This window comes from Pteronotus mesoamericanus, unplaced genomic scaffold (assembly GCF_021234165.1).
Source record: "Pteronotus mesoamericanus isolate MK-2021 breed Mesoamerican mustached bat unplaced genomic scaffold, CSHL_Meso_final contig_46, whole genome shotgun sequence".
NCBI lineage: Eukaryota > Metazoa > Chordata > Mammalia > Chiroptera > Mormoopidae > Pteronotus > Pteronotus mesoamericanus.
The window spans coordinates 7,752,535-7,779,625 of NW_026555170.1; the positions used below are offsets into that span (position 1 = coordinate 7,752,535).

Here is a 27,091-nt window from a genome sequence, read left to right on the forward strand (position 1 = left end):
AGCCAATATTTCTACAGATTGGTTTCTAGTATTCTTTTACTGTTCTCCTTGGTGAGTATTTTTCTATTGAGATTTGAATGAGACTTTCATGTTAGCTGTTATGTTTATAAACCCTTCTGGTTCTTTTAGCAAGTAGGAAGGAAAAGAAGCTTCTCTTTCTCATTCACATGTTAAATTATAAATGTTCCCTATATCAGAAATTGTTGTAGGAGTGAATCTTTAGTGTCTTTAGGTTGTTTCTGGGTAGAACAGTTTCCACAGGAAGTTTCTTTAATATACCATCATGATGAAAATAATTTTCATACTCCACAAAAGAAATATTCATGTATACCTAGGTCATATTATTGTGCTCAAATTCTCTATATTATGGCCCCTATTTTCTTATTTTCTTCTAGAAATGCTGTGTTTGCAAGAAAAGTGGTGCTTCAATTGGATGTGTTGCACCTCGATGTAAACGAAGTTATCATTTCCCATGTGGACTTCAAAGAGAATGTATTTTTCAATTCACTGGCAATTTTGCGTGAGTTAACTGTTGAATATAAGGGATGATGTTTAAAGGAAAGTGGATAAAGGATATGGGTATTCCAAAGACAAAATTTTTTTAAAAAATTTTTAAAGCTGCACTGAATTTACACATTTTATATATATAGTGTATAAATATATAGACAGGGAAAATATATGGAGTCATTTCTCCCTGAAGAATCTTGAGAATTGCCTTGTGTGAAATGGACTTATTTACCTTGAGCTTTCAGCTCTGGAATATAATATGGAACTGTTAATGTGTATTCATAGTATTTTTCTTTGAGTAAATTGAAGGTAGAGAAATTTGGTGGAGTCCAAAAAATGAATATCTTGCCCTCGGATGCTCCTGAAAATACTGCTTTCTGGATCCAGATTTAAGCATCAAAATTTATAAATTTTGATATTTGGTAACATGAGTTTTATGTTTCTTTTAGTCTTTGTGCTCTTGACCAAGTTAATAGATTTTTACTATGTACAAAAACTGCAGTTTCAATAATATAAATGGAAATAAATGTAGTGGTTTAGGAATAAGTTATTCTCATTTGTTAAATGATTAAATATTTAAATTTTAAGTTCCTTTAATTTTGTACAGTGTTGAATACAATGATGTGTATATTCTATTGCCAACAATATTACATGGGATTCTCAACATAATTTTAGTTACTGAAATTCTGTGAGGTAAGTCTTATCACCAGAGGTTTACATTTGGAAAGTTCAATTCACCATGGTCATAGTTTATAAAACTGATGTATAGTACCAAGGTTCCAGTCTAATGTAGGTTAGTAATGAGAGATATATGAATACATTTTCTCTTATAAATGTGAATTGTAATGCTAATGTAGTTGTGCTTTCTAATTTATTAGATGTTGGTTTTAAATAATTTACATTTTTAGGTCGTTTTGTTGGAACCATCGACCTGTTCAAATAATTACACCTAATAATTATAGAGACTCAATACCATGCACCATTTGCTTGGAATTTGTTGAGCCTATTCCAACTTACAACATACTACGAAGTCCTTGTTGTAAGAATGCTTGGTTTCACAGAGACTGTTTACAGGTAAGATGTTTTGTAAACTTGTTCTGATATAAAATTTGTTCCTTGTTGAATTGAATTTAAAATTAGAAAGAATTAACATGTGTAATTTAGCTAATATTATTTGTAACTTGTAAAAACAGCTTTATTGAAACATTTTACATATAAAATTCATCCATTAGAAGTATACAATATTTTATTATTTTATATACTACCCTTTAATGTATATTTACCTGAGGACTTAGTTTGTATTTCACAGTGAATAAAAAGCAGATTTTAATTCCCAAGTTATTTACATATTTAAACTTACAGAACCAAGATAAGTGAAACAATCATTTAACTGTAAACTAAGATATTTAAATGTTACTGGCATTTTTTCTTATATGTCAAGCATGATAAGTTTTCAAGTAAATGAAGTAACATAAAATGTGGCATTAAACAATTTAATAATATTTTATTCAGAATATACTTGAAAGGTAAAAAGATATCAGTTATTAAAAACATCTAATATGTAGTATACATGTATGAAAGTGCCAACTGATAGTTATAGTTAATAGAATGCCAAATAACAAAGGATTTACTTAAGTTTAATACTATTTTTTAAAGCTTATCTTTCATTGTTGCCTACTAAAATGAAACATTACTACTGATTACAGATTATCCACAAAAGTATTTTTTTAAATTAGGAAATATTGTAAATCCTCTTATATTTCATTACTCTTAAAACTACTAACAGTAGTCAAAGTAGTAAAGCTTAATTGATTACTTTTAATTTTTTTGTATGAGCCTTAAACATTTATATTTAGTACTATTCAGTGAGAAGTGGCAGGATGGAGCGTATTTTGTTGGGTAAATATTAGAAATTCTGTTAATTCTTACAAAGAAGTGTTTGTAAAAGGACCCAGAGGGCACAGTTCATATGTGGTTAAGCAAATTTCATTGTTTTTACCACACAAATGATACATTGGGATTTCGTGAGGAGAGGCTATTATGTTAATATCAAAAAAGTGATGGGAACTTTTCACTCTGGGTATGTACAGAATTGTCACTATTCTTGCTCTGCTTGGATTTCTCTATTGTTGCTCTGGTCTTGCTTCCATATTGTTGTTTTTTCCCCTCCATACTAGATACTTACTTTCTCGAAATTATATCATACAATTACTAAGACCTTGGTATCTGTTTCAGTTGCTATCAGACCCTTTAGGTTCAGAGATTTCAGTAACTTGTTGCTTTCATACCACATGGAGGGGGTGGGGTGTGTCTGTCTGTCTAGCTCCTGGGGGGAGGTGTGGCGGGGGGTGTTACTTGCTCCTTATTTGAGCCTGGATTCCTCTTTTTCACTTCTTTCTTCACTGAGCACAAAGCATTCACAAGTCTATCAGGTCTTCCTAATATATATTTTTGGTTGTCCTTTTTTGTTGCTGTTCTCAGCCTTCTATGTGATTTAACTTCAGGCACTTTTTTTTCTTTAACTAGATTTCTCTTGCATGCTTTCCTATCATTTCTTCACTCTGCTGTCTTTGATTTACCTGTTTAGCCTCCTTAACTTAGTTCAGTGTGGACAACATGTAATTTCTAAGTATATTGTTAATTAGTTTTCTAATAACATGTGTTTTCTATCACCACTGAGGCTTGATAAATGCTATTTTCTAGTTTTATAATGTTTTTTGTCCCATTTTCCTGGCAGACCCCTGTATCTTCCAAAATTAGCTTTGACTTCACCATCCCTGTGATATTTTTGTCAGACTCTTATTTTTTTTTACTTTTTAAGAATATTTTATTGATTATGCTATTACAGTTGTCCCATTCTCCCCGCCCCCTTTATTTCCATTGACCCTATACCACCCCACCCCCCAGCATTCACCATCGCCCCCTTAGTTCATGTCCATGGGTTATACATATAAGTTCTTTGGCTTCTCCATTTCCTATACTATTCTTAACTTCCCCCTGCCTATTTTGTACCTACTGTTTATGCTGCTTATTCCCTGTACCTTTTCCCCCATTCTTCTGCCTCCCACCCCATTTTACTGTTTATAGTTTTTGATCTTTTTCTTAGATAAGTCCCTTTAACAGTTCATATAATATAAGAGCTTGGTTATGATGAACTCCTTCACCTTATCTAGGAAGCACTTTATCTGCCCTTCCATTCTAAATGATAGCTTTGCTGGATAGAGTAATCTTGGATGTAGGTCCTTGCCTTTCATGATTTTGAATACTTCTTTCCAACCCTTTCTTGCCTGCAAGGTTTCTTGTGAGAATTCAGGTGATGGCCTTATGGGAACTCCTTTGTAGATAACTGTCTCCTTTTCTCTTGCTGCTTTTAAGATTCTCTCCTTATCTTTGATCTTGGGTAATGTAACTATGAGGTGCCTTGGTGTGTACTTCCTTGGGTCCAACTTCTTTGGGACTCTGAGCTTCCTGGATCTCTTGGAAGTCTATTTCCTTGGCCAGATTGGGGAAGTTCTCCTTCATTATTTTTTCAAATAAATTTTCAATTTCTCGCTCTTCCTCTTTTCTTCTGGCACCCCTATGATTCAGATGTTGGGAGGTTTAAAGTTGTCCCAGTTGTTCCTAAGCCTCTCCTCATTTTTTTGAATTCTTATTTCCTCATTCTGTTCTGGCTGAATGTTTATCTCTTCCTTCTGGTCCTCATCATTGATTTGAGTCCTGGTTTCCTTCCCTTCACTGTTGGTTCCCTGTATGTTTTTCTTTATTTCCCTTGCATAGCCTTCGCTTTTTCCTCCATTTTGCAACAATACTCAAACAATCCAGTGAGCAGCGAGATTATCAGTGTTTTGAACTGTGCATCTGATAGGTTGGCTATCTGTTCATCACTTAGTTTTATTTTTGGAGTTTTAATCTGTTCTTTCATTTGGCCCATGTTTCTTTGTCTCAGCGCGCCTGTTATGTTGGAAGGGGTGGAGCTTTAGATATTGACCAGGGCAGGGCAACCCAGGTTGCCAAGGTGTGACACTGTGTGTGATGGAGGGGTCCGAGAGGGAACAATGCCACTTGATCAGCTTTCTGCAGGCTTTCAGTCACTTCCCACGCCGCCCCCACCCCCCGCCACTACCCCATAAGCAAATTGGGCCCGTCTGGTGCTGATTGCCGGATGGGCGGGTTTGTGTACATTCTAGGACCTTATAGGTCTCTCCAGTGGACTTCTCCTGCCGCTGCAACCCCCACAGGTTTTTATCTTCAGAGGTTTGGAGGCTTTCTTTTCCCCGCACTGGAACCCTGGGTTGCATGGTCTGTCTCACTCCCCAGCAGTTCCTCACGGTTTATCTGCATGCAAATGTGGGACTGCCCAGTCTGCCGGCCCCTGCTGTCTGCCCAGTCCTCCAGCCACTGCCTTGGCCCGTGTCCTCTCCGCCTGTTTGCCTGTCTCCGCCCTTCCTGCTGGTCTGGATGAATGTTTCTTCTCTAATTCCTTGGCTGTCGGACTTTTATACAGTTTGATTTTCTGTATTTTTTGTTTTTAAAATTGTTGTTGTCCTTATTTTGGTTGTGTAAGGAGGCAGTGTGTATCTACCTATGCCTCCATCTTGGCCAGAAGTCCTTTTGTCAAACTCTTGTATAGACTGAGGTACTTCTTCCTCTCGCATATATATGCTTTAAAAAAACTTTTCCTTGGAGTAAAACCCAAGTCATTTTATATTTCTATTTTTGGTACAATAGCATAGTGTTTGACACCTATATAGAAAGGGTTAAATATTTGTTAAATGAATATGTGCTACCTTTTTCTTTTTTTTTTGCTGGGATTGGCTACTCTTCCCAGTAGATTATAGAGTTTTCTGTCTCCTGCATGTCCTCTGCCTGCTGCTTCTGTGCTGGTATTTGTTAGAGTGAGAATAGGTTTTATATTTTTCCCCACTTAGGAAGAAAACTAAACAGATGGAATTAGAAAAAGAATCAAGGATACTTTTTAAGTAACACTTAAACATCTTTCCTAGATGAAGTAATTCAAGATTTTTACTATTTTATTCATAGAGATGGGCAACATATTATTTGGGAAAGAAATGATATTAGACACCAAAGTTTGAGAAGACTATATTGGTGAAGAAATAGTAAAGCTACGAATAGTCAGTTCATTAGCTTAATTGTTTTGACCACTGGGGAAAAAAGATATCCAAATTTTAGCAGTGAGATAACTTAATCAATGTTTGAGAACCATTAACATATAAAATAAGATTTCATAATATAGTAAGTGAAAAATAGCACATGTTTTGTTAGCTATAAAGTTTATGATCAGATAACTTGTTAAATTGCTAATAGGTTTTCTATTTTTTTATAATAGGTTCAAGCAATAAATGCAGGAGTGTTTTTCTTTAGGTGCACAATATGCAATAATAGTGACATGTTTCAGAAAGAGATGCTGAAAATGGGAATTCATATTCCTGAAAAGTGAGTAACATGTAGTCTTTTGACAAAAGGTATTTTAAAAGTAATATTTAATAACTGGAAATAATAATTTATGTCTGATTATGTGATAATGGACAAACAGACATTTCAAATGAGGAACTGTAAAGCCACCCTTGCCACTGAGTCCTTCTCATCAGATTTCTAGTTCTTGGGAGCAGGGACTGTGACTTAAATGTCTCATTAGTTGATTTACAGTCTCTTAATAAACACCTTACTTGTAATACAGTATTAATTGATTTATATACAAGTATAGTAGGCTTCAAAGTGGTATATATTTATTAAGAGAATTAAGATGTGATTTAAAATGTATGAGAAGAGGCTGACTGATGACAGATGGGGGTGGGGCTGGATAAAAGAAGGTGAAGAGATTAGTCAGGGAACACAAGCATAGCCCATATACACAGACAATAATGTAGTGAAGGCGGGCGGGGGGGGGGGGAGGTGAGGGCAGGGTAGAGGGAAGCAGAGGAGTGAAAATAGGGGGCTTCTGTAATAGTGTCAAAAACAAAAAATAAATAAAATGTATGAGAATTTTCTTAATACTTAAAGATGAGGAATCGAGAAATGTTAGTAAACTTGAAATTTTAAAAAGTGGCAGTGAAATGTTAAAAATGTAAGTTAAGAAAATTTCTGCTTAATTTTTCATTTAGCAGTTGAAAATTCACTGAGAGACTAATTAAGTTTAGGATAAAATGACACTAATGGATTTATATCTTGAAGAGAATGATTAATCCTAAAAAGAACAAATTTTATCCTCGTTCCTAAGTACGTGAAAAGTTTTTATTTTTAGGTTCATTACTAATCCTTTTATGTAACATTTTAGGTCAAAGTATATTTTAAATATTGCTTCACTTACAGAGATGCATCTTGGGAATTAGAGGAAAATGCTTATCAAGAGCTTCTGCAGCACTATGAGCATTGTGATGTACGAAGATGTCGTTGCAAGGAAGGGAGAGACTATAATGTGCCTAATAGGTATATTGGGAAGTTCCCTTGTGCTTAATTAGTGTTCTTACTGAAACCTTCAGCTTAGTAAGCAGAGTTATAGTTAGTGAAATGTGTTTGCTTTTACAATGTTTGAAGTTCTATCTTGAGATGAGGTATATTGATTAAATGTATATTTGTATTTGTTCACAGAAAAATTATTGCACTCAGCATAATTTCAACTTATTTCCTTGGTACATTTTCATAAGGCTCTGTTTTCTAGTGCTGCGCTGTTCCTATATAATAGCCACTACGCATGTGGGTTTATTGAACACTGAAGACTTAGAATGTGTCTTAGTTTGCTAGGGCTACCATAGCAAAATACCACAAACTGAGTGGCTTAAACAATAGAAATTTGTTTTCTCACAATCCTAGAGGCCAGACCAAGATAGAGGTATCCACAGATTTTATTTCTTCTGAAACCAGTCTCTGGCATGTATATGACTCTTCTAGCTATATCTTCACATGATTGTGCCTGTGTCTCTGTGCAGTCAAACTGGATTACGGTCTACCCAGATGACCTTATTTTACCTTAATTATCTCTTTAAAGGCCCTATTTCCAAACACAGTCATATCGCAAGGTCCTGGGTTGTTAGGACTCCAACGTAAGAATTTTGGGGAGCCTATAACAGTAAGAAAAAAGAACTGAAAATATCTTAATAATGTTATATTGATTACATGTTGAACAAAATGATAATATTTTTGAAACATTCTGATTCATTTCACCTGTTTCTTTTACCTTTTAAATATGGCTCCTAGGAAAACTTAAATGACATACATGATTTGCATTATAGTTCTATTGGATGGCCCTGTTCTAGAAGTTAATTTAACTAGATTAATCTAGCAGTGTTTCTTTTGGATCACTATATGAAGGGTTTTGCATTTGAAATTTATTGATTATTCCTTTATAATGTCAGTAGATATTGACTCTAACCTTAATCAACAATCATTTTGTGCATTTTGTTTGTACAACACTGTGTTGGGTACTAGAAATCAAGAGTATCTTAATTTTTTAAGATGCAGTATAAAAAGTAACAAAGCCAGTCTTATAGGAAATTTCATTAAATGTTTATCTCTGTTATACAATAGTATTTGAACATGGCAAGGTGAAACTTAAAGTATAGAGCAGGATATTGGGAACCTTGTTCCTCATGGAAAGTGATTTAGCTGGATGGGCTACTACTTACCTGTGAAGACTCAGCTGAAGTCTTGGTAGCTTTGGAAGTTTTCCGCTAAGCAGCTGTTAGCACTCCTGATTTCCCATTCTGGGCTGGGTGTTCCCTTCACTATGCTTGTTATAATTGCATTGTTTTAATTTGTCTTTGTTGTTAGACTAAAAATTCTATAAGGGCAGAGATATCTTTGAAGATGTCGAGTAATGTGCATGTATATAACTTAATATGGTAACTCTTTACATTCAGTAATAATACCCCTCTCAAGGGTTGTGCTGAGGCACAGATAATGCAAACAATAAAAGCACTTTAGAGTTCTAAGAAGCATTGCATTTGTTAATATTGATATTTTCTAAATTCTTTTAGGCTGTTTTATTTAACTGATATACATATATATATATATTTTGTAAACCACTGGCCCATCAATAGGTACCAACTCCATTTTTTTCTGGCAGCTACTTGAGATTACCATCCCTTGCCTTTTCTCCTGGGACACAGATATGTGCTTTCTAAATGTTTTCTTTGTAATCTCTCCCCCTCATCCCAGTGACAGGAAGGTAGTTTTGCTGAAAGGCAGCATGGTATAAAGGTTAGCAGCATGGGTCTGGCGGCAGGTAAAGTGGGTTGGAAGCCTCACTCTTAGACTTACCAGCAGGGTGAACTTGATTGGGCAAGTTATTTACTCCTTTATGCCTTGGTTTTCTCTTCTTTAAGGAGATAACAGTGGTTTTCCCTACCTTGTAAAATGTGAGGATTAAACTTTTCATGTAGAGTAAGAACTGGGCCCAGTATATAATAAGCACTTGTGTTAGCTATCATCTTTCTTCTCATCATTAGTTGGCAGAACTATCTGGGGAAGGGGTCACTGGGACACAGGACGCACACCTGCATACCCATATCCACACAAAGGGAGCTTCGCCCACACACACCAGAGGGCAGGGTATCCAGTTACCTCTCTCGTCACCTACACGTCTACACAGTCAGGGAGTATATCCATTTTATAGAGAAAGTGTACTCATAACCAAATAAAGATGAGGCCCAACAACCCCCACTCACACCCAGACAGAAAATGTGAATATGGACCAGCACACATCATACAACATGGTGGTAGTGGGAGAACAGCTGAGAGAGAATACAAAGATGGGCCAGCTAGGGAGTCTGGGTCCTGTTGAGTGGACAGTACCTGAGATGTCTGAGCAAGCTTTTTATAGGAAATGATGCCTCATCTCAGGTGGGAAAGATAATATTTTAGCCATGGTACTATACTTGCTGAATGCTTCTTCCATGTCAGATACACTGGCATAGCAATTTTCCTATGAGCACAGTCATCTCCAAATATAAAAGAAACATTTTTTTCTTTAATCATATTCTTTCTGATGTGTATATTCTTTATGTATGTGCATCTTCATATATATGTACATATTTGAGTTAGAGAACATTTAGAGGAGCAGATTTAAACATAATGAAATAAAAAAAATGCTTTGAGGAAAAGTAATACACTATCAAAGCAGATACTGTACTTTACATCCTTTGGGTTGGTTGTGTGTGTGAGGCGGACAGTGAGGCCTGCGGCAGTGTGGGTGGTTGGAATTTGACCAAGTTAATACCAGAATGTCAACATCTGCTTCTCTTTATCTCTACAGCAAATGGGAAATAAAGCGCTGTCAGTGTTGTGGTTCTAGTGGAACACATTTAGCCTGTTCCTCACTACAGTCATGGGAACAAAATTGGGAGTGTTTGGAATGTAGAGGTATTCTCTACAATTCAGGTAATTATTTTGTAATTTTGAGTAAAGGTGTTCTTATTCAAATGTATATTATTAAAAAGTTTCTACCTATATTTCTGTTATGTTCACATTGGGTTTTAAATCTGCAGGGGGTTTCCAAAAAGCCAAAAAACATACATTACCCAACACTAACAATGTTGGAATAAATGATTGTTTGTTGGAAGGATCATCACCTAAATTACCCAGACAGTCACCTGGAGCCCAGCATAAAGATCTGCTGAGGTGTGTATTTTGAATTGGAGAAAAATATAAACCTCTAAGAAAATTAATTAGGAAGTGGCTATATACACTTAGAATATTAGCTGATTTTTACAGTGGTCTGGAAGAACTTTTTTCAAACAGCAGGACCCAACATTTGATTATGAAGTCATGCAACCAACATTTAAAAAAGAAAATGAAACAGGAATATAAAGTATCACATTGCATTGCAAATAGAAAGAATGTATGAAATACTTGTATTTTATCCTATACTGAGTCATGATGTAAAATGTTTTTTCATTATAGATTTTTCAAGATAGTTTAAAAACACGGATCTGGAAAATGTGCTCAAACTGTTATTTGGTTACAGAGAAAGACAGGAAAATAAAATAACATGGTACCATGTTACTTTGTTAAAAAGGAAGGAATCATTTAATATAGAGGGTTTTCTTTTTATTTTGTAATAGTTTGTTTAATGTATTTACTGTCAATGTCAGGTCTAATGTCAGCTGTGTTGGAAGTTTAAGGCATACTTACAAGTATTATTGTATTAATGCTTGTTTTCATAAGACAGAAAAATGAATAACTTCCAAAATCACGTAACCATTTAGGATAGAATTACATTTTTATACTGTGTCAGGTATTTGTTCAGCTAGTTAGGATTTTAAGTATATATGGCTTATAAAAAAAGTTTATAGAGCCTTGTTGTAGCCAATAGGAGAAAAATAGACTAAAGTAACATGAGTAGCTTAGCATGAGGAAATATTTTCTTGTTAAAAATAATATCAAGTTAAAACTTAGAAGAACAAGAAAAATTTTTTTTTTTTTTTGTCCTCACCCAAGGGCATGCTCTTTGATTCTAGAGAGAAGGGAAAGGAAGGAGAAAGAGAGGGAGAGAAACATTGATGTTAGAGAGAAACATCAATCAGTTGCCTCTCATACGTGCCTTGACCAGTACCTAACCCACACAACCTAGGCATGTGCCCTGACTGGAACCAAACGCACGACCTTTTGGTTTATGGGACAACGCTCCAACCAACTGAGCCACACTGGCCAGGGCAGGACGAGAATTTTTCTGAAAATATTTGATAACTAGATTTGCAGATAGAAGTTGAATACTATTCAAAAAGTGAACAATTGTTTTAAGGTACTGTATTAACTAAAATTTTGTTATAAATATTTTTATATTTTAGTGTCAAAAAAGATGTTCATGGTTTTAAGCAATTTTAATATTTAGGTTACTAAAGATATTATACCAAGGAAGTTTGATTCCTTGCTCCTGCTTTAATATTCCATCATATTCTAGAATAGCATTAGTATTCCCATTCCTGGCAGGAGCAAGGAATCGAATTGCTACAAAAAGCTGTATTTCTGAAGGATTATCTTGCAAACAATTTTGGTTTTGCTCAACCTGGGTTAATGAAAAGGGGGTTCTGTGAAGAAAGAAAAAAACAGGAGGATCCAAGATGGCAGCCAGTTAGGTAGAAGCTACACTAAACTTCCTGCCTGGACCAAACAGGAATTACAAGAATAAAACCTAGGCCACACTAGGCCATTATAGTATTTTAGTAGGGAAAAATTTATACTTGATGTAGAAAGATGATCCATGACATCCCCAAATAGGATCATTTTGAGTACATCAATTCTAGTTACAGATGGAGCAACTGAGGTAGGGAGCAATTGAGTTAGTCTATATAGTAGACTGGAACCCTACTTAAGGCAGGTTGTGGGGCCTCGTGCTCAGGGGTTCCAATTCCATTTATCCGCTGGGGGGCTTAAGAATTTGCATTTCTAACAAGTTTCCAGATGCTGCTGCTATTGGTGGTGGTCTGGGATCACAACCTGAAAATTACTAGTGTAGACTATAAAGCACTACTTATAGGGTTGTGAGATCTGTTTATATTAGTTATATTAATTAACTTTATCATTAAAAGTACATTGTAATTTCTTCAAAGTATAGTTATCTGGTATAGTAAGCAGAGACTATGTTTGCTCTATTATTAAAGGATCTAGTGAACATGAATTAAGATATAGTTAAGTGTATGTTGCAGCCATAGGCCATAAAGGTTTGGCTTCTGACTACCGAATTGATCAAATTTGAAATAATCATCTATCAACATACTCAAAATCATTTACAACATTAGATGATTTTAATTTGGTAGGAGACTGGGGAGAGAGGATAAAAAATTTTGAAATAAGGTTATCAAATAACTGTTTTGGGTTCCAGTGGCAGCCATTGTCTGCTTTTTGGGTGGGAGTTGGGAAAGAACTCCCTTTTTATCTTTTTTTTTTAATTGGCTGTATAACTGCCATGTCACATAAAGTATTTTAGAGTCCTTACCTCTGTGTTTAAACTCATGTTTTACAGGCAAGGCAACAAATTTAGAAGAGACATTTCAACAATAATTATAGAGTTAGGGTTTCAGATTGTTAAAAAAACTAAAAGATTCTATATCAACAAAGCGGACATCTGGAATAGTGCCCTAAATGGATTCAGAAATCAAAAGTTTAATCCTTCATACACAATTGAAGTAGTATATGTTAATGAAAATGATAATTTTGGAATAGAGCATTCTGGATCAAAGCAAGAATTTCTAAGTCGTTTAATGCACCATCTTGAGAACTCACCATTGTTTGAAGGGTCCTTGTCAAAGAACTTGTCCCTAAATTCTCAAGGTAATTGTTTATTATTGAATTTACTGACTATACCTTGTGTAAACAAAGAGATAGCAGGTTAGAATTGATACACAGTACATGTGATTAGAATGTATAATTTACTTTGTTAATAAAATACTGATAGAATCACAGAAATAGGGGGTGTGGAGAGTGATATTTTTAAAAGCAAATTTTGTAGTGAAACATTGTTTTTAAGAATGTTCTTAATTTCTTTATAGCAGTATCCTACTTGAAGTAATTCCATAATTAACTAACTTCTTAAAAATGTATTTTATATTTATTATAATTTTATTTGAATAAATGGCAAAATGGGATGGATGATCTAAGTCCTTCTTGTTCAGATATTTGGAATTTACAGTTGGCGTGTTTCTTCACAACCTAGGATTTTTATAACATAATTTTCTGGTCCACATGTAACAGATTTTTAAATGTACTTTTGCTTTCAAGAATTTTTCTTATGCAATTAATTATGTATATGATACTTTTCTGTCTTCTAGTGAGGAGTTAATGTGATTAAAACAGGCATCTCAAAACACTAGTTAATTCTAGCACTTTAGGAGCTTTCATACCACTTTTGCTCTAATGGGAAATTTGAAAGTAAGAAAACTTATTTCATTACAATTGAATTTCTTCCTACATATTCCCTAGAACTTCCTCACTGTTGCCTGAAGCATCATTGAAATAATTGAGAAACTATTGAGGATCATTTGTGCTATATACACTACATACAGTTCAATTCTAAACTTCCTTTAAGGGAAAAAGAAAAAAATTCCAAGTAATCAGTAATGTTAACTCAAGGTAGTTGTGGTACAGTGGAGAGTACTTGAATTTAAGGAACAAAATCTGAATTCATTTTATTCACATCACTTAAGTAGCTTTATATCCTTAGATTAATTATATAGTCTCTCTGGATTTTAGTTTCTTCTACTGTAAAATGTGACTACTAATACATAGCTTATAAAGTTACTGAGATTTTATTATTATTTCAAGTATTGTTAATATTGATTACTAAAAAGTTGCTTTGAAAAATTTTTAGAAACAATCAAGGAAAATTTACATGATATCCTTTTGACTTGATTGAATTAGCTAAAACATCTTAAATGACAACTGAAAAATATTGAAAGCTGTGATAGCATATACCGTTAAGATTAAATTTGTATCACTTTGGAACATAATTTAGCGCTATATATGAGTAACTTTAAAAATAGCCATATCCTTTGAGCCACTAATACTGTATCTATCCTAATTTATCCTAATCAAATAATCAAAGATATATATAAACAACAATAGGTAAATTGATGTTGATTGTATAATGTCACTCAGGGAGGGTACCAATAATTAAAGGGATGGTTTATATTGCTGCACATTTATAAGTTAATCTTAATGCCTGCCTTAACTGTAAATTTCAGTAATTTTGAATAATATAAAAAATGTATAGTAAAGTGGAAAAAGCAGAAGTCAAATTATTATGTAAATATTTATATACACACAAGATACAAATATGCCAAAGTATGTACATTGGTAATTATGGTGGTAGGCTCATAGGTGATTTTTTTTTAGTTTCTGTATATTTTTTCTACAATAGGTTGTTACTTTGTATTCAGAAAAATATTTTTTGTATATTTTATGTGAAACATTTTATACATGTTATAGCTTCCATGAATTATTTTTCATTTACCTAATGCTTAGGTTTTTTTTTATTTTTAATTTATTATATATGTATTCCTTATGTATGATGGTTATCTTATAATAATTAAAGTGTATTTGATGTATTTCCATCTATTTACAGCTCTCAAAGAGAATCTTTACTATGAAGCTGGCAAAATGCTTGCCATTTCTTTGGTACATGGGGGTCCTTCACCTGGTTTCTTTTCTAAAACTTTGTTTAACTGCCTTGTTTATGGACCAGAAAATACCTTACCAATTTTCGATGATGTTTCAGACTTTGACGTGGCACAGATTATAATCAGGGTAAGAATTATGCATGTTTATTAAAATGTAGTCCACATTCGCTCTGACCATTGTGGCTCAATTGGTTGGGTGTCATCCAACAAAGCAAAAGGTGGCTGTTTCATTTCCTGGTCAAGGGCACATGCCTAGGTTGTGGGTTCAGTCCCAGTTGTGGCACGTACAAGAGGCACCTGATTAATGTTTCTCTCTCACATCACTGCTTTTCTCCCTCCCTCTTCCTCTAAAAACGAATAAATAAAATCTTAAAAATAAATAAAATGTAGACTACATTCTAAGAATATTCAAATATACATAATGGATCTACAATAGAATAATAATATTCTGTGGACTAGTTAAGAGCTGTCAATATTTTTATTTACCAGCAGAGTTCATAACCAGTCAAAAGGTAGATGTAAAGGTAAGACAGTTAGGGATTAAAATCCCAGGTTTAATGTTGATAAAACCGTTTGGATAATGTGACTTCAATCTATAGCAAGAATGGCTTGCTAACATTTCTCAGAATGAGATGGATTTATCTACCCCGTCAGAGACAATGGAAGGCAGATTTCTTGTTGCATGCTATATAGTAGATGAAAGTATGCTTTCCTGCAGGTGGGCAGTGGATCTGAAGAGAGCAAGGAATTAGTATTCCAGTCAGAAAACTTCTGCTTCCTGCTGTAGGGACATATGGGTGCTAGGTTAAGAGAAAGACCAGGATAAATTTTTTCTGTATGGCAACAAGTGGGGAGACTCACTGTTCCCAACTAAAAAATGTTAATGTTTATTGAATTCTGTACTGCATATGTTATATGTACAAACTCAATTTAGTTATCACAATGCTGTATAAGTGTGTCATTGCTTACATGTTACTGATTTGGAAGCTAATTGAGGTAATGAAAGCCATTCACCTTTTCTTCCTTTAACCTTCTTCCTACTTAAGCCTGCTGTATCCATTCATTGTCTCAATTAATAAAGCAGTATAGTTTAATGGTTAAAAGCAAATGCTTACAAGTCAGATTTTAGATTGAAATAACTAGAAACTATAAGCTGTGTGACTTGGGCAATGAAGTTAGGCTTAATTTTCTTAAGCCTAACCTTATCCTCACTTCCTCTTTCCTGTGGATTTCTTAACTTCTTAGAGGGAGACCTCTGTTCCCACCATCACTCTCTCCAAGTTAGCTAGTTCATAATCCAGGGATCTAGACCTTCACACTCAAATATCTTGCCCTTTTTTTTTCTCTCTAATCTCCTTATCTCCTTTGATTTCTGCAATCACCATTGTCATCAAATTCCTCTCTACTGTTTCCTTTAATATTGCACTTCCTTATACTTCTGACTATTTTGTCTTTTTTAATGCTTCTTCCTACCCCTCAAATTTAGGTGTTTTTCAGTGTTGTCTTAACAGTCCTCATTCTGTAGTATTTGGAAAGCTTCTGCTCACCCATAACCTTTCTAAGTGATTCCCAGACCTGTATTTGTGAGCCCTTAGACTCTCTTCCTGTTTGATGTTTGTTTATTTAGTCAACAAATACTACATACCCAGGACTGTTTTATCCCTGAGTATAGAGTAGTGAACCAAAGTCCCTGCCTCTTTGAAATTTACCTTTTAGAGGGAAGACTGAAGATAAACAAATAAATATATAATATATAGTTGACCTTGAAAAACATGAGGGGCTAGGGGCACCTAACACCACACAGTTAAGAATCCAGATATAATTTTTGATTCCCCCAAAATTTAACTATAATTAAATACCTTGGTATCCGCTGGGGATTGGCTCTTGGACTCCCTCCCTCCCTGCCCCCACAGATACCAAAATCTTCAGATGTTTAAATCTCTTATATAAAATGTCATAGAACAATGCATACAGTCAGCCCTCCCCATTTACTAATGCAAAACCATGGATGCAGAGAGATGATAGTATTGAAAAAAAATCTGCACAAGTGGACCTGCACAGTTCAAACCTGTGCTGTTTAAGGGTCAACTGTACTATTATGTAGTAAAATATGTTGTAAAAATAAGACTGAGAAAGGAGCTAGAGAATGATTGGGGTATAATAAGTTAAAGCTTAGGCTAAGCTGCTAAAACAAAGAGATCCAAAAATAACCAATGTCTCAAAAAATGGCAGATATTTGTTTCTCAAATCCGTTGTCTAGATTTTAGGGATAGGGATTGGCAAACTATGGCTATATAAGTCAAATTGGGTCTGCTGCCTCTTTTTGTAAAGTTTTAATGAAACACAACACAGCCATTTGTTACACATCTGCGACTCGTTTTGCAATGGCAGAGTTGAGTAGCTGTGACAAATATGTCCAACAAAATATAAAATGCTATCTGATTTTTACAGAAATGACTCCTGACTCCTATTTTAAAGATATAGCTATGGTACACCTAGTCATCCAGGAAACTGTATTTTATCCTCTCATTGTTATGTAATCACTTAGGATAGTGTCAGCATCTCCATGGCTCAAGCTTTGTGTTAAGGGAGAAAGTGGAGTACAGCAATGCTTGATACGTTTTTCATTCACATCCCATTTGGACACCCTTAGTCACATATGGCCACATCTAGCTGCAAGGGAAGTTTGGCTGTGGGCCCAACTAAAATTCTTGGTGGTGGGTTTGGGAGGATGAGGCCATATATACCCACAGAGTGTGAAGGTAATATTTTGAACCAGGTAGTCAGGAAGAACTTGGGGGACTTCAGCAGAAATCTGAAATGAATGAATGAATCATATAAATCTTGGGGAGAAGAGGATTTTGAAAAGAATAGCAAGGAAATTTTCCATTCGGTAGATTATTGACTGCCTCCTATTTTTATCTTTCATCCTCTGTGACTTTGTTCAAGAGTTAACCTATATGAAAGTGTCTGGCACATAAATGGTCAAGTATTCCTTTGTTTATGCTGTGCACTGAAATATTCTTTTGATCGTATTCATCTAAGTCATCTGGTAATTCTTTTCTTCCATAAAATCTCAGGTTCTCTCTCCTGCCTCTAGTGTTGTGTAACTGTTCTATGTCAATTACTGTGTTTTATATAAGTAATTGCCTGTATTAAAGTGGCATTATACTCAAGGTTTCTTGAAGGCAGAAATATACCATGTTTATTAAACTAAATTGTCAAATATTCTAGAAAAATAATTATTTGGTATGCTTTCACTCCACCTTGGTGTACTCAAGAATTGAGGATAAAGTAGTATGTCATTTGAAATGTAAATAACATTCACAAGTGAAAGGGGAAACTGGGTATATTTTCTTCTTCCTTACAGATAAATACTGCAACAAATATAGCTGACTTAAACTCAGTTATGAATGAGTGCTATAGCTACCTAGAGTTTATTGGATGTCTAAGACTTATAACATCATTAAGTGATAAATACTTACTGGCAAAAGATATACTTGCTTACCATGTAATTAAGAGAGTCCAAGCACCTTTTGAAAGGTAAGTTATTTATATGTGAAAGATTCTCTCAAATTACATGTTAACTGTCTTATAATGTGAGATATATTTGATAAAAAATTTAAATGTTATTTTAAAACAATGCTTTAAAACTAACCTGTTACAGATGATTACTCTTCTGACCATTCTAGACTTGCATAAGTATATGATACTTACGTAGGAAAAGTAATCATTGTCTCAATTTATAATTATTTTTCTAAGTAAAAATTATTTAAAAATTCCTACCACATAAGCCAACTATTTCATCTCTACTCACTCATTTAATAACTACAATATATATTGAGCACTGTAGTCTGCTGGGTAAGAGGTACTAAGTGTTCTTTGATTAACACGGTAGATAGGATTCTTGCTTTAGCTTAGAACACTGGTCCTCAAACTTTTTGTTCTTCAAGCTTTGAAGAAGCTTCAAAATTTCTATATGCCCTCATACTTTTTTTTTTAAATATTGAAAAACAAAATATACACAAAAACGGAATGGTATACCATGTGATCAACCATTATCTAACAATTATCAATCAACCTGTGGCCAGTCTTGTTCATGGATCCTACCATTGCTGTTAACTCCAGTATTATTTTCAAGCTATTATCAGACATCATGTTATCTCCAAAGTGATCATGTTTGTTTTTTTTTTCAGTATCATTAATCCATAGATCTGAATATACTTGTGTTGAAACTGTTAGAGCTATTATCTTTACTGAAGTTCAAATTGTCTCGTTTTTGGCCAGTATAAGCCTTTTTATGTTGTTTCTTTGAGAGTTGTTTTTTTTTTCTTTTGTATGTTGACCCTTAATGGTCTTTGATAGCCATCTTGCCATATGGTGTAATAATGTGTTTCAGTCTCATTTTGTCATTTTGATCTGAAGGATCTTTGTTTCTTTCAATGGGAAATGATATTTTAAAACTACAGTTTTGATCTAGGAATGTCAGGTTGGTCATTGTTTCTAGGCCTTTTCAGTGGACCAAACTGGGAAATGCAGGTGTTTTTGTTTTGTTTTTGTTTTTAAGATAAAATATATTATGAGTTTATACTGATACTTCAAATTCACTACTACAAGATGTTTAACTTTTTCTGTCCCATATTGAAAGATCCCAGGTCTTAAAGGCACTGAAGAATTAGAATATGAAATGATTACTCACTTGACTTATTCCACATTTTATAAATAATAGTGTTAGAATAACAATGCCAACATTATTACCAGTAATAGATATTGAAAACAGGTTAAAATTATTTTTTTGTTATGTTCTGGGCTGTTATCATCAAATTACTATGTTTTAAAGTCATTTGTAATAGTTCCTTTCTATATTATACTACTAAGTGGGTATACTCTTTTATTCATTTTTTATTTTTAGTGGTTTCAATTAAAATTTGATTTTTTAAAAATGTTATGTAAAATATTTATGTGGTCCCAAAGTCAGATCTATAATGAAAGGGTATTGAAAGAACTCAGCTCTATGATAGAAATTGTATTCAATGAAATACAGCTTTTCTCTTTACCACATCTGCCTCCTATGCCCTTAATGAAGTAATCATTTTAGTGGCTTTTATTGTTTATCCTTTCATTTTTTTTTTCAGTAATAGCAGATAAATATGTGAGTATATGTGTATGTGTACTCACTTATCTTAATTGGATAAGATACCATCCACCCTTTTTTTCCCCCCTGTTCATTTTTGACTTGTCAATTTATTCTGGAGATTACTCAGTGGTAGTAAACAGACCTAATCCTCAGTCTTTGTAAGAGCCCTACAGAAATCTGTTGTTTTGATGTATCATTTTTGTTTTGTTTTGTTTTGTTTTGAACCAGTTTTCTATAGATGTATATTTGAGATTTTCCCTAGCACTCTTACAAATTAAATATGACATCATAAGCTTAAATAGTTTCAAAGGATATAATTCCCAATATATTTTTAATATTGCAATTTAAAATAACAGTTATATAGCTCTTTTAATAGTTTTCATTTCCATGATCGTTTTTGTTTCATCTTTCTTGCTTTCCTATGGGTTGAATTTTTAAATTTCATTTTTATTTAGAGTGCTGTTGAGTGTGTGTCTTTGTGTAGTTTTTAAAAAACCTAAGTCTACTGTTGTCAACATTTTATAAGCCTCGCCTCTCTTTAAGTCTCTTTGCCTTTCGCTGTTTATAATGTAATTTCTTCCACATACATTGTGAAACACTTTATAGGATGTTATAAATTTTGAGTCAACTATCAAACATAATTTAGAAAACAGAAGGCAGCATGCTTTCAGTTTTATTTATTTCTTTGTTCCTGATATTCCAAGAGTATACCATTAATAACTCACTTTCTGTTTCAAAAAATTCCTATAGGCATTATTTTAGGGTAGATCTGCTGGTGACACATTTCTTAGTTTTACTTCATATAAGAATGTCTAGATTTCCTCTTCGTTCTGCTGTGGTGTTCCTTGGGTCCTGAGATACCCAGCTGATCTGCTTTCATCTCTCCATCTTTCAGTCTTCTTACATTTGTTTTATATATAATGTCTAGGGTTTTTACTGTACTTAGCAGAAAGAGCAGAGAAAAATATGTCTATTCCATTATTCCATTACACAAATGCCTGTGATCATTTTTCAACACAGAAAAGTTATTTGATTCATTTTTTTTCAGTTGCTTGTTTTCATTTTAAATCACTGCACTAATACTTTACTTCATTCAGTTTGTTTTTTTTGAGTGCTATTCCCAATACTTGCTTTAATAGATGTTTGCATGTTTTGTCTTCTGTTGGGAAATCCTCTTCTTTAGCAATGTGTCTTCAGCATTCCCATTAGGCACAGGCTGTAGAAATTTCTCAGCACAGCTGCTGTGTATTGCTTTTGCCTGGCACTCTACTTACAAGAGCTATGAATCATAAAACCAATTACTTATTAATATCTTTGCTTCACATGGGGGTCCATGCAGAATTTGGCAAAATTTTGGTTTCCTTGTTATTTCCGCCATCTGTAAGACTTTTCTTATAAGTTCAGATGTATATGTAAAAGGTTATTTTTTTGCTATATAATTTTTTTATCTTTTACATAGGAGAGATTACTCTTCAGCTTTTCTCTTGCCCTCTTCATGTTGATCTGCCTAACTCCCATTTATCATTCAGTTTTAATTTAAACACCAGTTACATAGATTAGGGAAGCCCTCTCTGAAATCTAGATTAGTGATATCTGTGAAAAGAAAACAAAACAGAAGAAATAAATGATGAATTCTCTGACTTAGCAACCAGAAAAATCCATCAGAAAAAATCCATCTGTAGATACATGAACTATTTGGGGAAATAAACATTGTGTACAGCTATCTCATTAAGAGATGCACTTCAAAATTTAAAATAACCACATCAAAATTTATACTATGTTGGGCTATTCTGTGTATTAACCATAATTATAAATGGTAATTCTATTCATAAGAAAATTATACTACTTAAGAGTCTTATTGTCAGGACATTTGGATACATTTAATAATGGTCCCAAAGTGCAAAAGTAATGATACTGGCAATTCAGATACGCAAAGAGAAGCTATAAAGTGTTTCCTTTATGTGAAAAATTGAACATTCTCAACCTTAGTAAGGAATAAAAAAAAAATCAGCTGAAGTTGTTAAGATGTATAGTAAGAGTGAATCATCTGTGAAATTATGAAGAAGGAAAAAGAAATTTATGCTAGTTTTGCCATTGCACCTCAAATGGCAAAATTATAGCCACAGTGTGTAAAAACTGCTCAGCTAAGATAGAAAAGGAGTTAAATTGTGGATAGAAGATATGAGCAGAAAATTTGTTCTGAATGATGGCAACACACTGGACCAGAAAACATTGAGCTTATATGAAGACTTCGGCAAGGGATTCCTGAACAAGTGACACCACGCCATTTACTTCAAGTAAGGGTGTGGTTACACAGATTCAAGAATAGTTTTGGTCTGAAAAATAGAAAGGTTACTGGAGGGGCTGTGTCTGCTCACTGCCCATAAAGAAACTGCTGCCACATTTCCAGCAGAGTTGAAGAAGTTGATTACTAAGAAGAAAGGTTGTGTGTACAGGAGAAAATATAGTATATTAGGGTTTGTTACTATCCATGGTTTCAGGCATCTACTAAGGGGTCTTGTGGAGCTACTGTACATGGAGTCACTTAATATTTTAAATATGCCTATTAAAATCTTAAGAGGTAACTTTTTTTAAGAAAGATTTCATGCAATTAAAATAAATAAGAATTTTAAAAAAGTAAATATGAAAATTGGCACCACAGCAGAACTAAGAAAAAAATATTTTTTAAAAGCAATACAATTGGCCCTGGCCGCGTAGCTCAGTTGGTTAGAGCGTCCTTCTGATAGATACTCCAAGGTTGCAGCTTCAATTTCCAGTTAGGGCACATACATGAAGCCACCAATGAATGCATAAATAAATAGAACAACAAATTGATGTATGTTCTCTCTCTCTCTCTCTCTCTCACACACACACACACACACACTCATACTCTCACTCTCCCTTCCTCTAAAACCAAGTAAAAAAGTAATTTTTAAAAAGCAGTACAATTGCCCAAAGTGATAGAAATAGTTCCCTAATATAGTAATAGTTACAAGTGAAAATTACTCTTCAAAAACCAAGTTGCAGAAAAATAAATACAGTGTTGTACCATTTATAAACATTTCAGAACAATCAGAGCAATGCTATTATTTGGGGATACATACATAGTGAAATGAAAATAAAATGCAGACTATAGTAAAAATTTTAGGACAGTAGTTAAACAACAATTTTAAATAGTTTCCTTTGTAGAGGGAGAGAGGGGAAAGTGATAAGAGGACAGGATTTAGTTGAATGAATAGAATATTTTTCATAAAAATAATATGAGCAAACAAAATGTTCATATCTTTTAATTCTAGTGACAGTTTGTGGTTTTCTATTATTTCTTGGATTTTTATGTAAGCTTGAAATATTTCCTAATTTAAAAAAATTTTAAGGGTGAACTTAATTTTGACTGAAACTTGCTTCAAAGATAAATGGAAGGTGAAGGTTAAAAGCAGGAAAGAAAGGCAAGGGTGGCACTGTGGAGGGCCTTGGAAGGCATGGTAAGGAGTGTGGACTTTGTTTCATGGACAAGTGTGTATATCGGTCTCTTGTGGCTGCTGTAAAAAATTATTATAAACTGTGTCACTTAAAATAACAGAAATTTATTCTCTCACAGTTTTGGAGCATCAAAGTCCAAATCCAGGTGCTGGCAGGGCTACACTCCTCAGAATTTAGAAAAACAGTCTATTCTTTGTTATGCCCAGGTTCTAGGGGCTTGTGGTTGTGTAACTCCAGTTCTTTGAATCTGTACCACATGGCCTTTTGTGTCTGTGTGTCTCTTACAAAGATACTTGTCATTGGATTTAGGGCCAGAACATATATAATCCAGATAGGATGGTCTCAAGATCTCAGTTATATCTGCTAAAACCGTTTTTCCAAGTAAGGTCACATTCGTAGGTTCCAGGGACTAGGACGTGAAAATATCTTTGACGGAGCGGGGACCTCCATTCAACCTACCTCAGGATGACAGTATTGGGTTTATTTCTGGCACATACCTGTGGCTATAGCATGAACTTGGAGATTTATATACCTGGTACAACAGTTCCTCTGCAAGTGGTTTGTAATAGGGTGGTAGTGGGTATATGGAGGAATGAGCAGATAAAGGGATTCAGAAAAGAGAGTTTATAGGACTTGGTAATTAGGAATGGAAGAGAGAGCAGTTAAGGTTGACTTTCAGATTTAGCTGTATTAATTTGATAGATGAAATGGAGGCATTTACTGTCCCTTATGGTTCAGATTTTGGTAGTAAGGAATAACTTTCTTTTGGACATCATAACCTAGGTGCTTGGAATTTGTGGTGCCCAGTACTCTGTTGGATGTATTTCTGGAGAGAGTAGATTTTATAGTGATGAGCCTATACCTGGTAAATGAAGCCATGGGAGAAATTGGCCTTGTTACAGACCCATGAGGGACAAACAACAATAGGCAAAGGAAAGAAAAAAGCTTTTTGTAAGAGACTGAAATGGGTCTGGTCAGACAAAAAGGAGGAAACCAGGAGACTGGTGCCAAAGAGGAAGATCATTCAAAGGCAGTTTTTCCTGAGATGTAGACAAAAGTGGAGGAAAAGTGAATGGAAATTAGGAAATGGAGACAGTGAATAGAGATGTCTTTCAAGTAGGTTGTAATGAAGGAAACTGATGGAATTGACTGAATTTTTTTTCCTTATTCAAAATGGGAAAGACAAGCACATTTATGCACTCCTGAGGAAGAGCCAGTAGAAAGGGAGGTGGATCAGTGTGGAAGGGGACCTGTGATGGGGAGTCCAGAGCCACAGATGGGGCCTAGTCAGTCTGACAGCACCTTCATGCTTTCCTTACCAGTGAGAATGTACGTTTTTTAAAAAGCCATTTGTTACTTGCATTTCGTTAATTATGCATTTTGCTCATTTCCCACTGGATTGTTCTTTTAGAAAAATGATTTGTATTTTTTTGTATATTTAGAAATTAGTTTTGTCATGAATATTATAATTTTCCCACTTTGTTTCCTTTGTTAATTTCTTTTTAGCTATGTTTTAAATTTTTATGTTGCTACGGTTTGCAATTTTTGCTTTCGCTAGTCAATTTCATTTTATACTAACTAGCTTTGACATGTAAAATACTTCAGATGTCTACTTTCTTCCTCTTAAAAATTGTTAGTTTAATTTTAAAACTATACAGCCAGATATTGTAGATATATAAAAGCTTTATTTTATATTAAAATATTGCTTATTTGAAAGTATCATAGCACATACAGTATACCCATACTTTTTTATCGTTTTCCTTTCCTCTCTGTATATGTGGTAGTAAATTAGCTAGAAATGTTAATTCCGTATTGTAATATCAAACACATGTATGAATGTTCACTCATTACTTTTCTTCTCCTAAGTTTTAAGCAGGGTCTGAAAACTCTTGGTGTTTTGGAGAAAATTCAGACTTATCCGGAAGCATTTTATAGCATCTTTTGTCATAAACCTGAGAATCTTTCTGCAAAAATCCTTAGTGATCTTTTTACAGTACACACATTATCTGATGCACAGTGTTTGGGGTTTTGGAACAGTTACTTACAGGCTGTTGAGGGTATGTAGATGTTTTATTTTTACCTAACTGTCTTAGACTGTTTGTTTCAGGATTTTAGTTTATTTCTTTTGAGTTTTGCTTTTTGATAATAAGAACTGTCATTGGCTAACTCCATATTTATGAAACATTTAAAAACAAGTTTATATGACTTGAGTTGAAAGTGACAAGGAAAGGTTACACAGTAAAGTTTTCCTGTATATAATTTGAAGTGAAAGGCATTCTTCCTAGGAATTTTAAATATATGGGTGATTGCTACTGCATAGAATAGCCTAAAAGCTAACTGCCTATTTCATCTTTTTCATACTTAAACTGAATTATTCTTCATTCATTGGTTAGGGCCATGATAGTGAGTGATATTTACCATTGATCATTAGCAATGTGAAATCATTTTCTTTAATAGAGTGGGAAAAATTAACTTTTAGTTAAATCTCTTAGCTAGGTTTTTTTGTTTGTTTGTTTTACACCATTTAGTTTTTCTCTGTATTTGTTGAATTCAGTACTTTTTGACTGGTATGACTCAAGAGGCACACTGGTAATGCACAGGAGTTCTTGAAACATGCAATGCCTGACTATTTAGTCAGGGGCACTGACCTCTTTTCCCTTACATTATCAAATTAAAAAATAACAACAGCCAACACAATAGCTGCCCAGTGTAAATGAATCAAAATTATACCTATTTTTTGTCAGATTGGCAAAAATATATTTTTTGGTGTGCTGCAAATTTTTAATAATGAGTGGTTGTGTGTGTCATGAAATAAAAATATCTTAAAAATCGCTGAACTAGTTTATCAAACAGTGATGCCCTAGAAATAGTTTAAAATTGTTTTTAGCATCATATTCCAAAAAGATAGAGTTTCATGACTGAACCTTTTGTACTCTATGATAATTTTATATTAGAGAAGGCATTCAGATATACAATAAGTAGTTCAACTAAGTGATGATGTGAGTCTTACTTTGAGATTCAAATAAACATTTATTGAAAGTACTGTTTTCCTTTTACTATACTTGACTTAGTGATTTAATTTGCCTGAGATAAATGTGGAAGTCCCTGCCTTTCAACATTCCCAATTGAGTTGGGGAAGAGTCATGATGGTAGCAATATATACTGAATTTATTTTTCTTTCTCTTTCTCTTTTCGGTAAACTTTTCAGATGGTAAATCTGCAACAACAATGGAAGACATTCTTGTTTTTGCAACTGGTTGCAATTCCATTCCACCTGCAGGATTTAAACCCACTCCTTCAATTGAGTGCCTCCATATAGATTTTCCTGTTGGAAACAAGTGTAATAACTGTTTAGCTCTTCCAATCACCAAGACATATAAAGAATTTCAAGAAAAAATGGACTTTGCCATAAGAAACACTCTAAGACTAGAAAAGGAAGAAAGTTCTCATTATATTGGACATTAACATGTTTTGAACAAAGAGATGCTTCTTTAAAAGCTGCTATGGATATTTTTGTTTCAAGAATCTGTCCATCATCACTGTTGAACACACTTCTGAGCTTCTTGGTCCAATAAAATTGTTGATGTGAACATAAAGGAATATTTTGGCCATTTAGGCTAAAAAATATTTTGTTAAGATGTACCAAAGTTGATGTTTTTCAATTTTGTTAGTATACATGCTTTATAATGTTCAATATAATTACTTTTAGGATGTCTGTACAGACTTTCTTCAAGTAAAGTAGCATGGTATATATAAGAAAAAGACTTGTATTCACTGTTTGTGTAAATTTGGATTAGCTCTAGGATGCTACAATGACTTTTCTCTAGCTTTATGC

General features: G+C 33.9%; 1 protein-coding gene across 1 annotated transcript in view; it reads left to right on the forward strand.

The window, feature by feature from the left end:
- G2E3 (G2/M-phase specific E3 ubiquitin protein ligase) overlaps positions 1–26,836 on the forward strand; it is a 67,143-nt gene extending 40,307 nt beyond the window's left edge. Inside the window, exons 6-16 of the mRNA XM_054577904.1 lie at positions 396–520; positions 1,416–1,581; positions 5,855–5,961; positions 6,838–6,954; positions 9,779–9,903; positions 10,011–10,143; positions 12,488–12,795; positions 14,585–14,766; positions 18,010–18,182; positions 25,123–25,313; positions 26,465–26,836. Of these exons, the coding sequence (XP_054433879.1) occupies positions 396–520; positions 1,416–1,581; positions 5,855–5,961; positions 6,838–6,954; positions 9,779–9,903; positions 10,011–10,143; positions 12,488–12,795; positions 14,585–14,766; positions 18,010–18,182; positions 25,123–25,313; positions 26,465–26,721 (1,884 nt within the window). The 3' untranslated portion in view covers positions 26,722–26,836. The remainder of the gene's footprint in view (positions 1–395; positions 521–1,415; positions 1,582–5,854; positions 5,962–6,837; positions 6,955–9,778; positions 9,904–10,010; positions 10,144–12,487; positions 12,796–14,584; positions 14,767–18,009; positions 18,183–25,122; positions 25,314–26,464) is intronic.
- Positions 26,837–27,091: the final 255 nt, after the last annotated feature.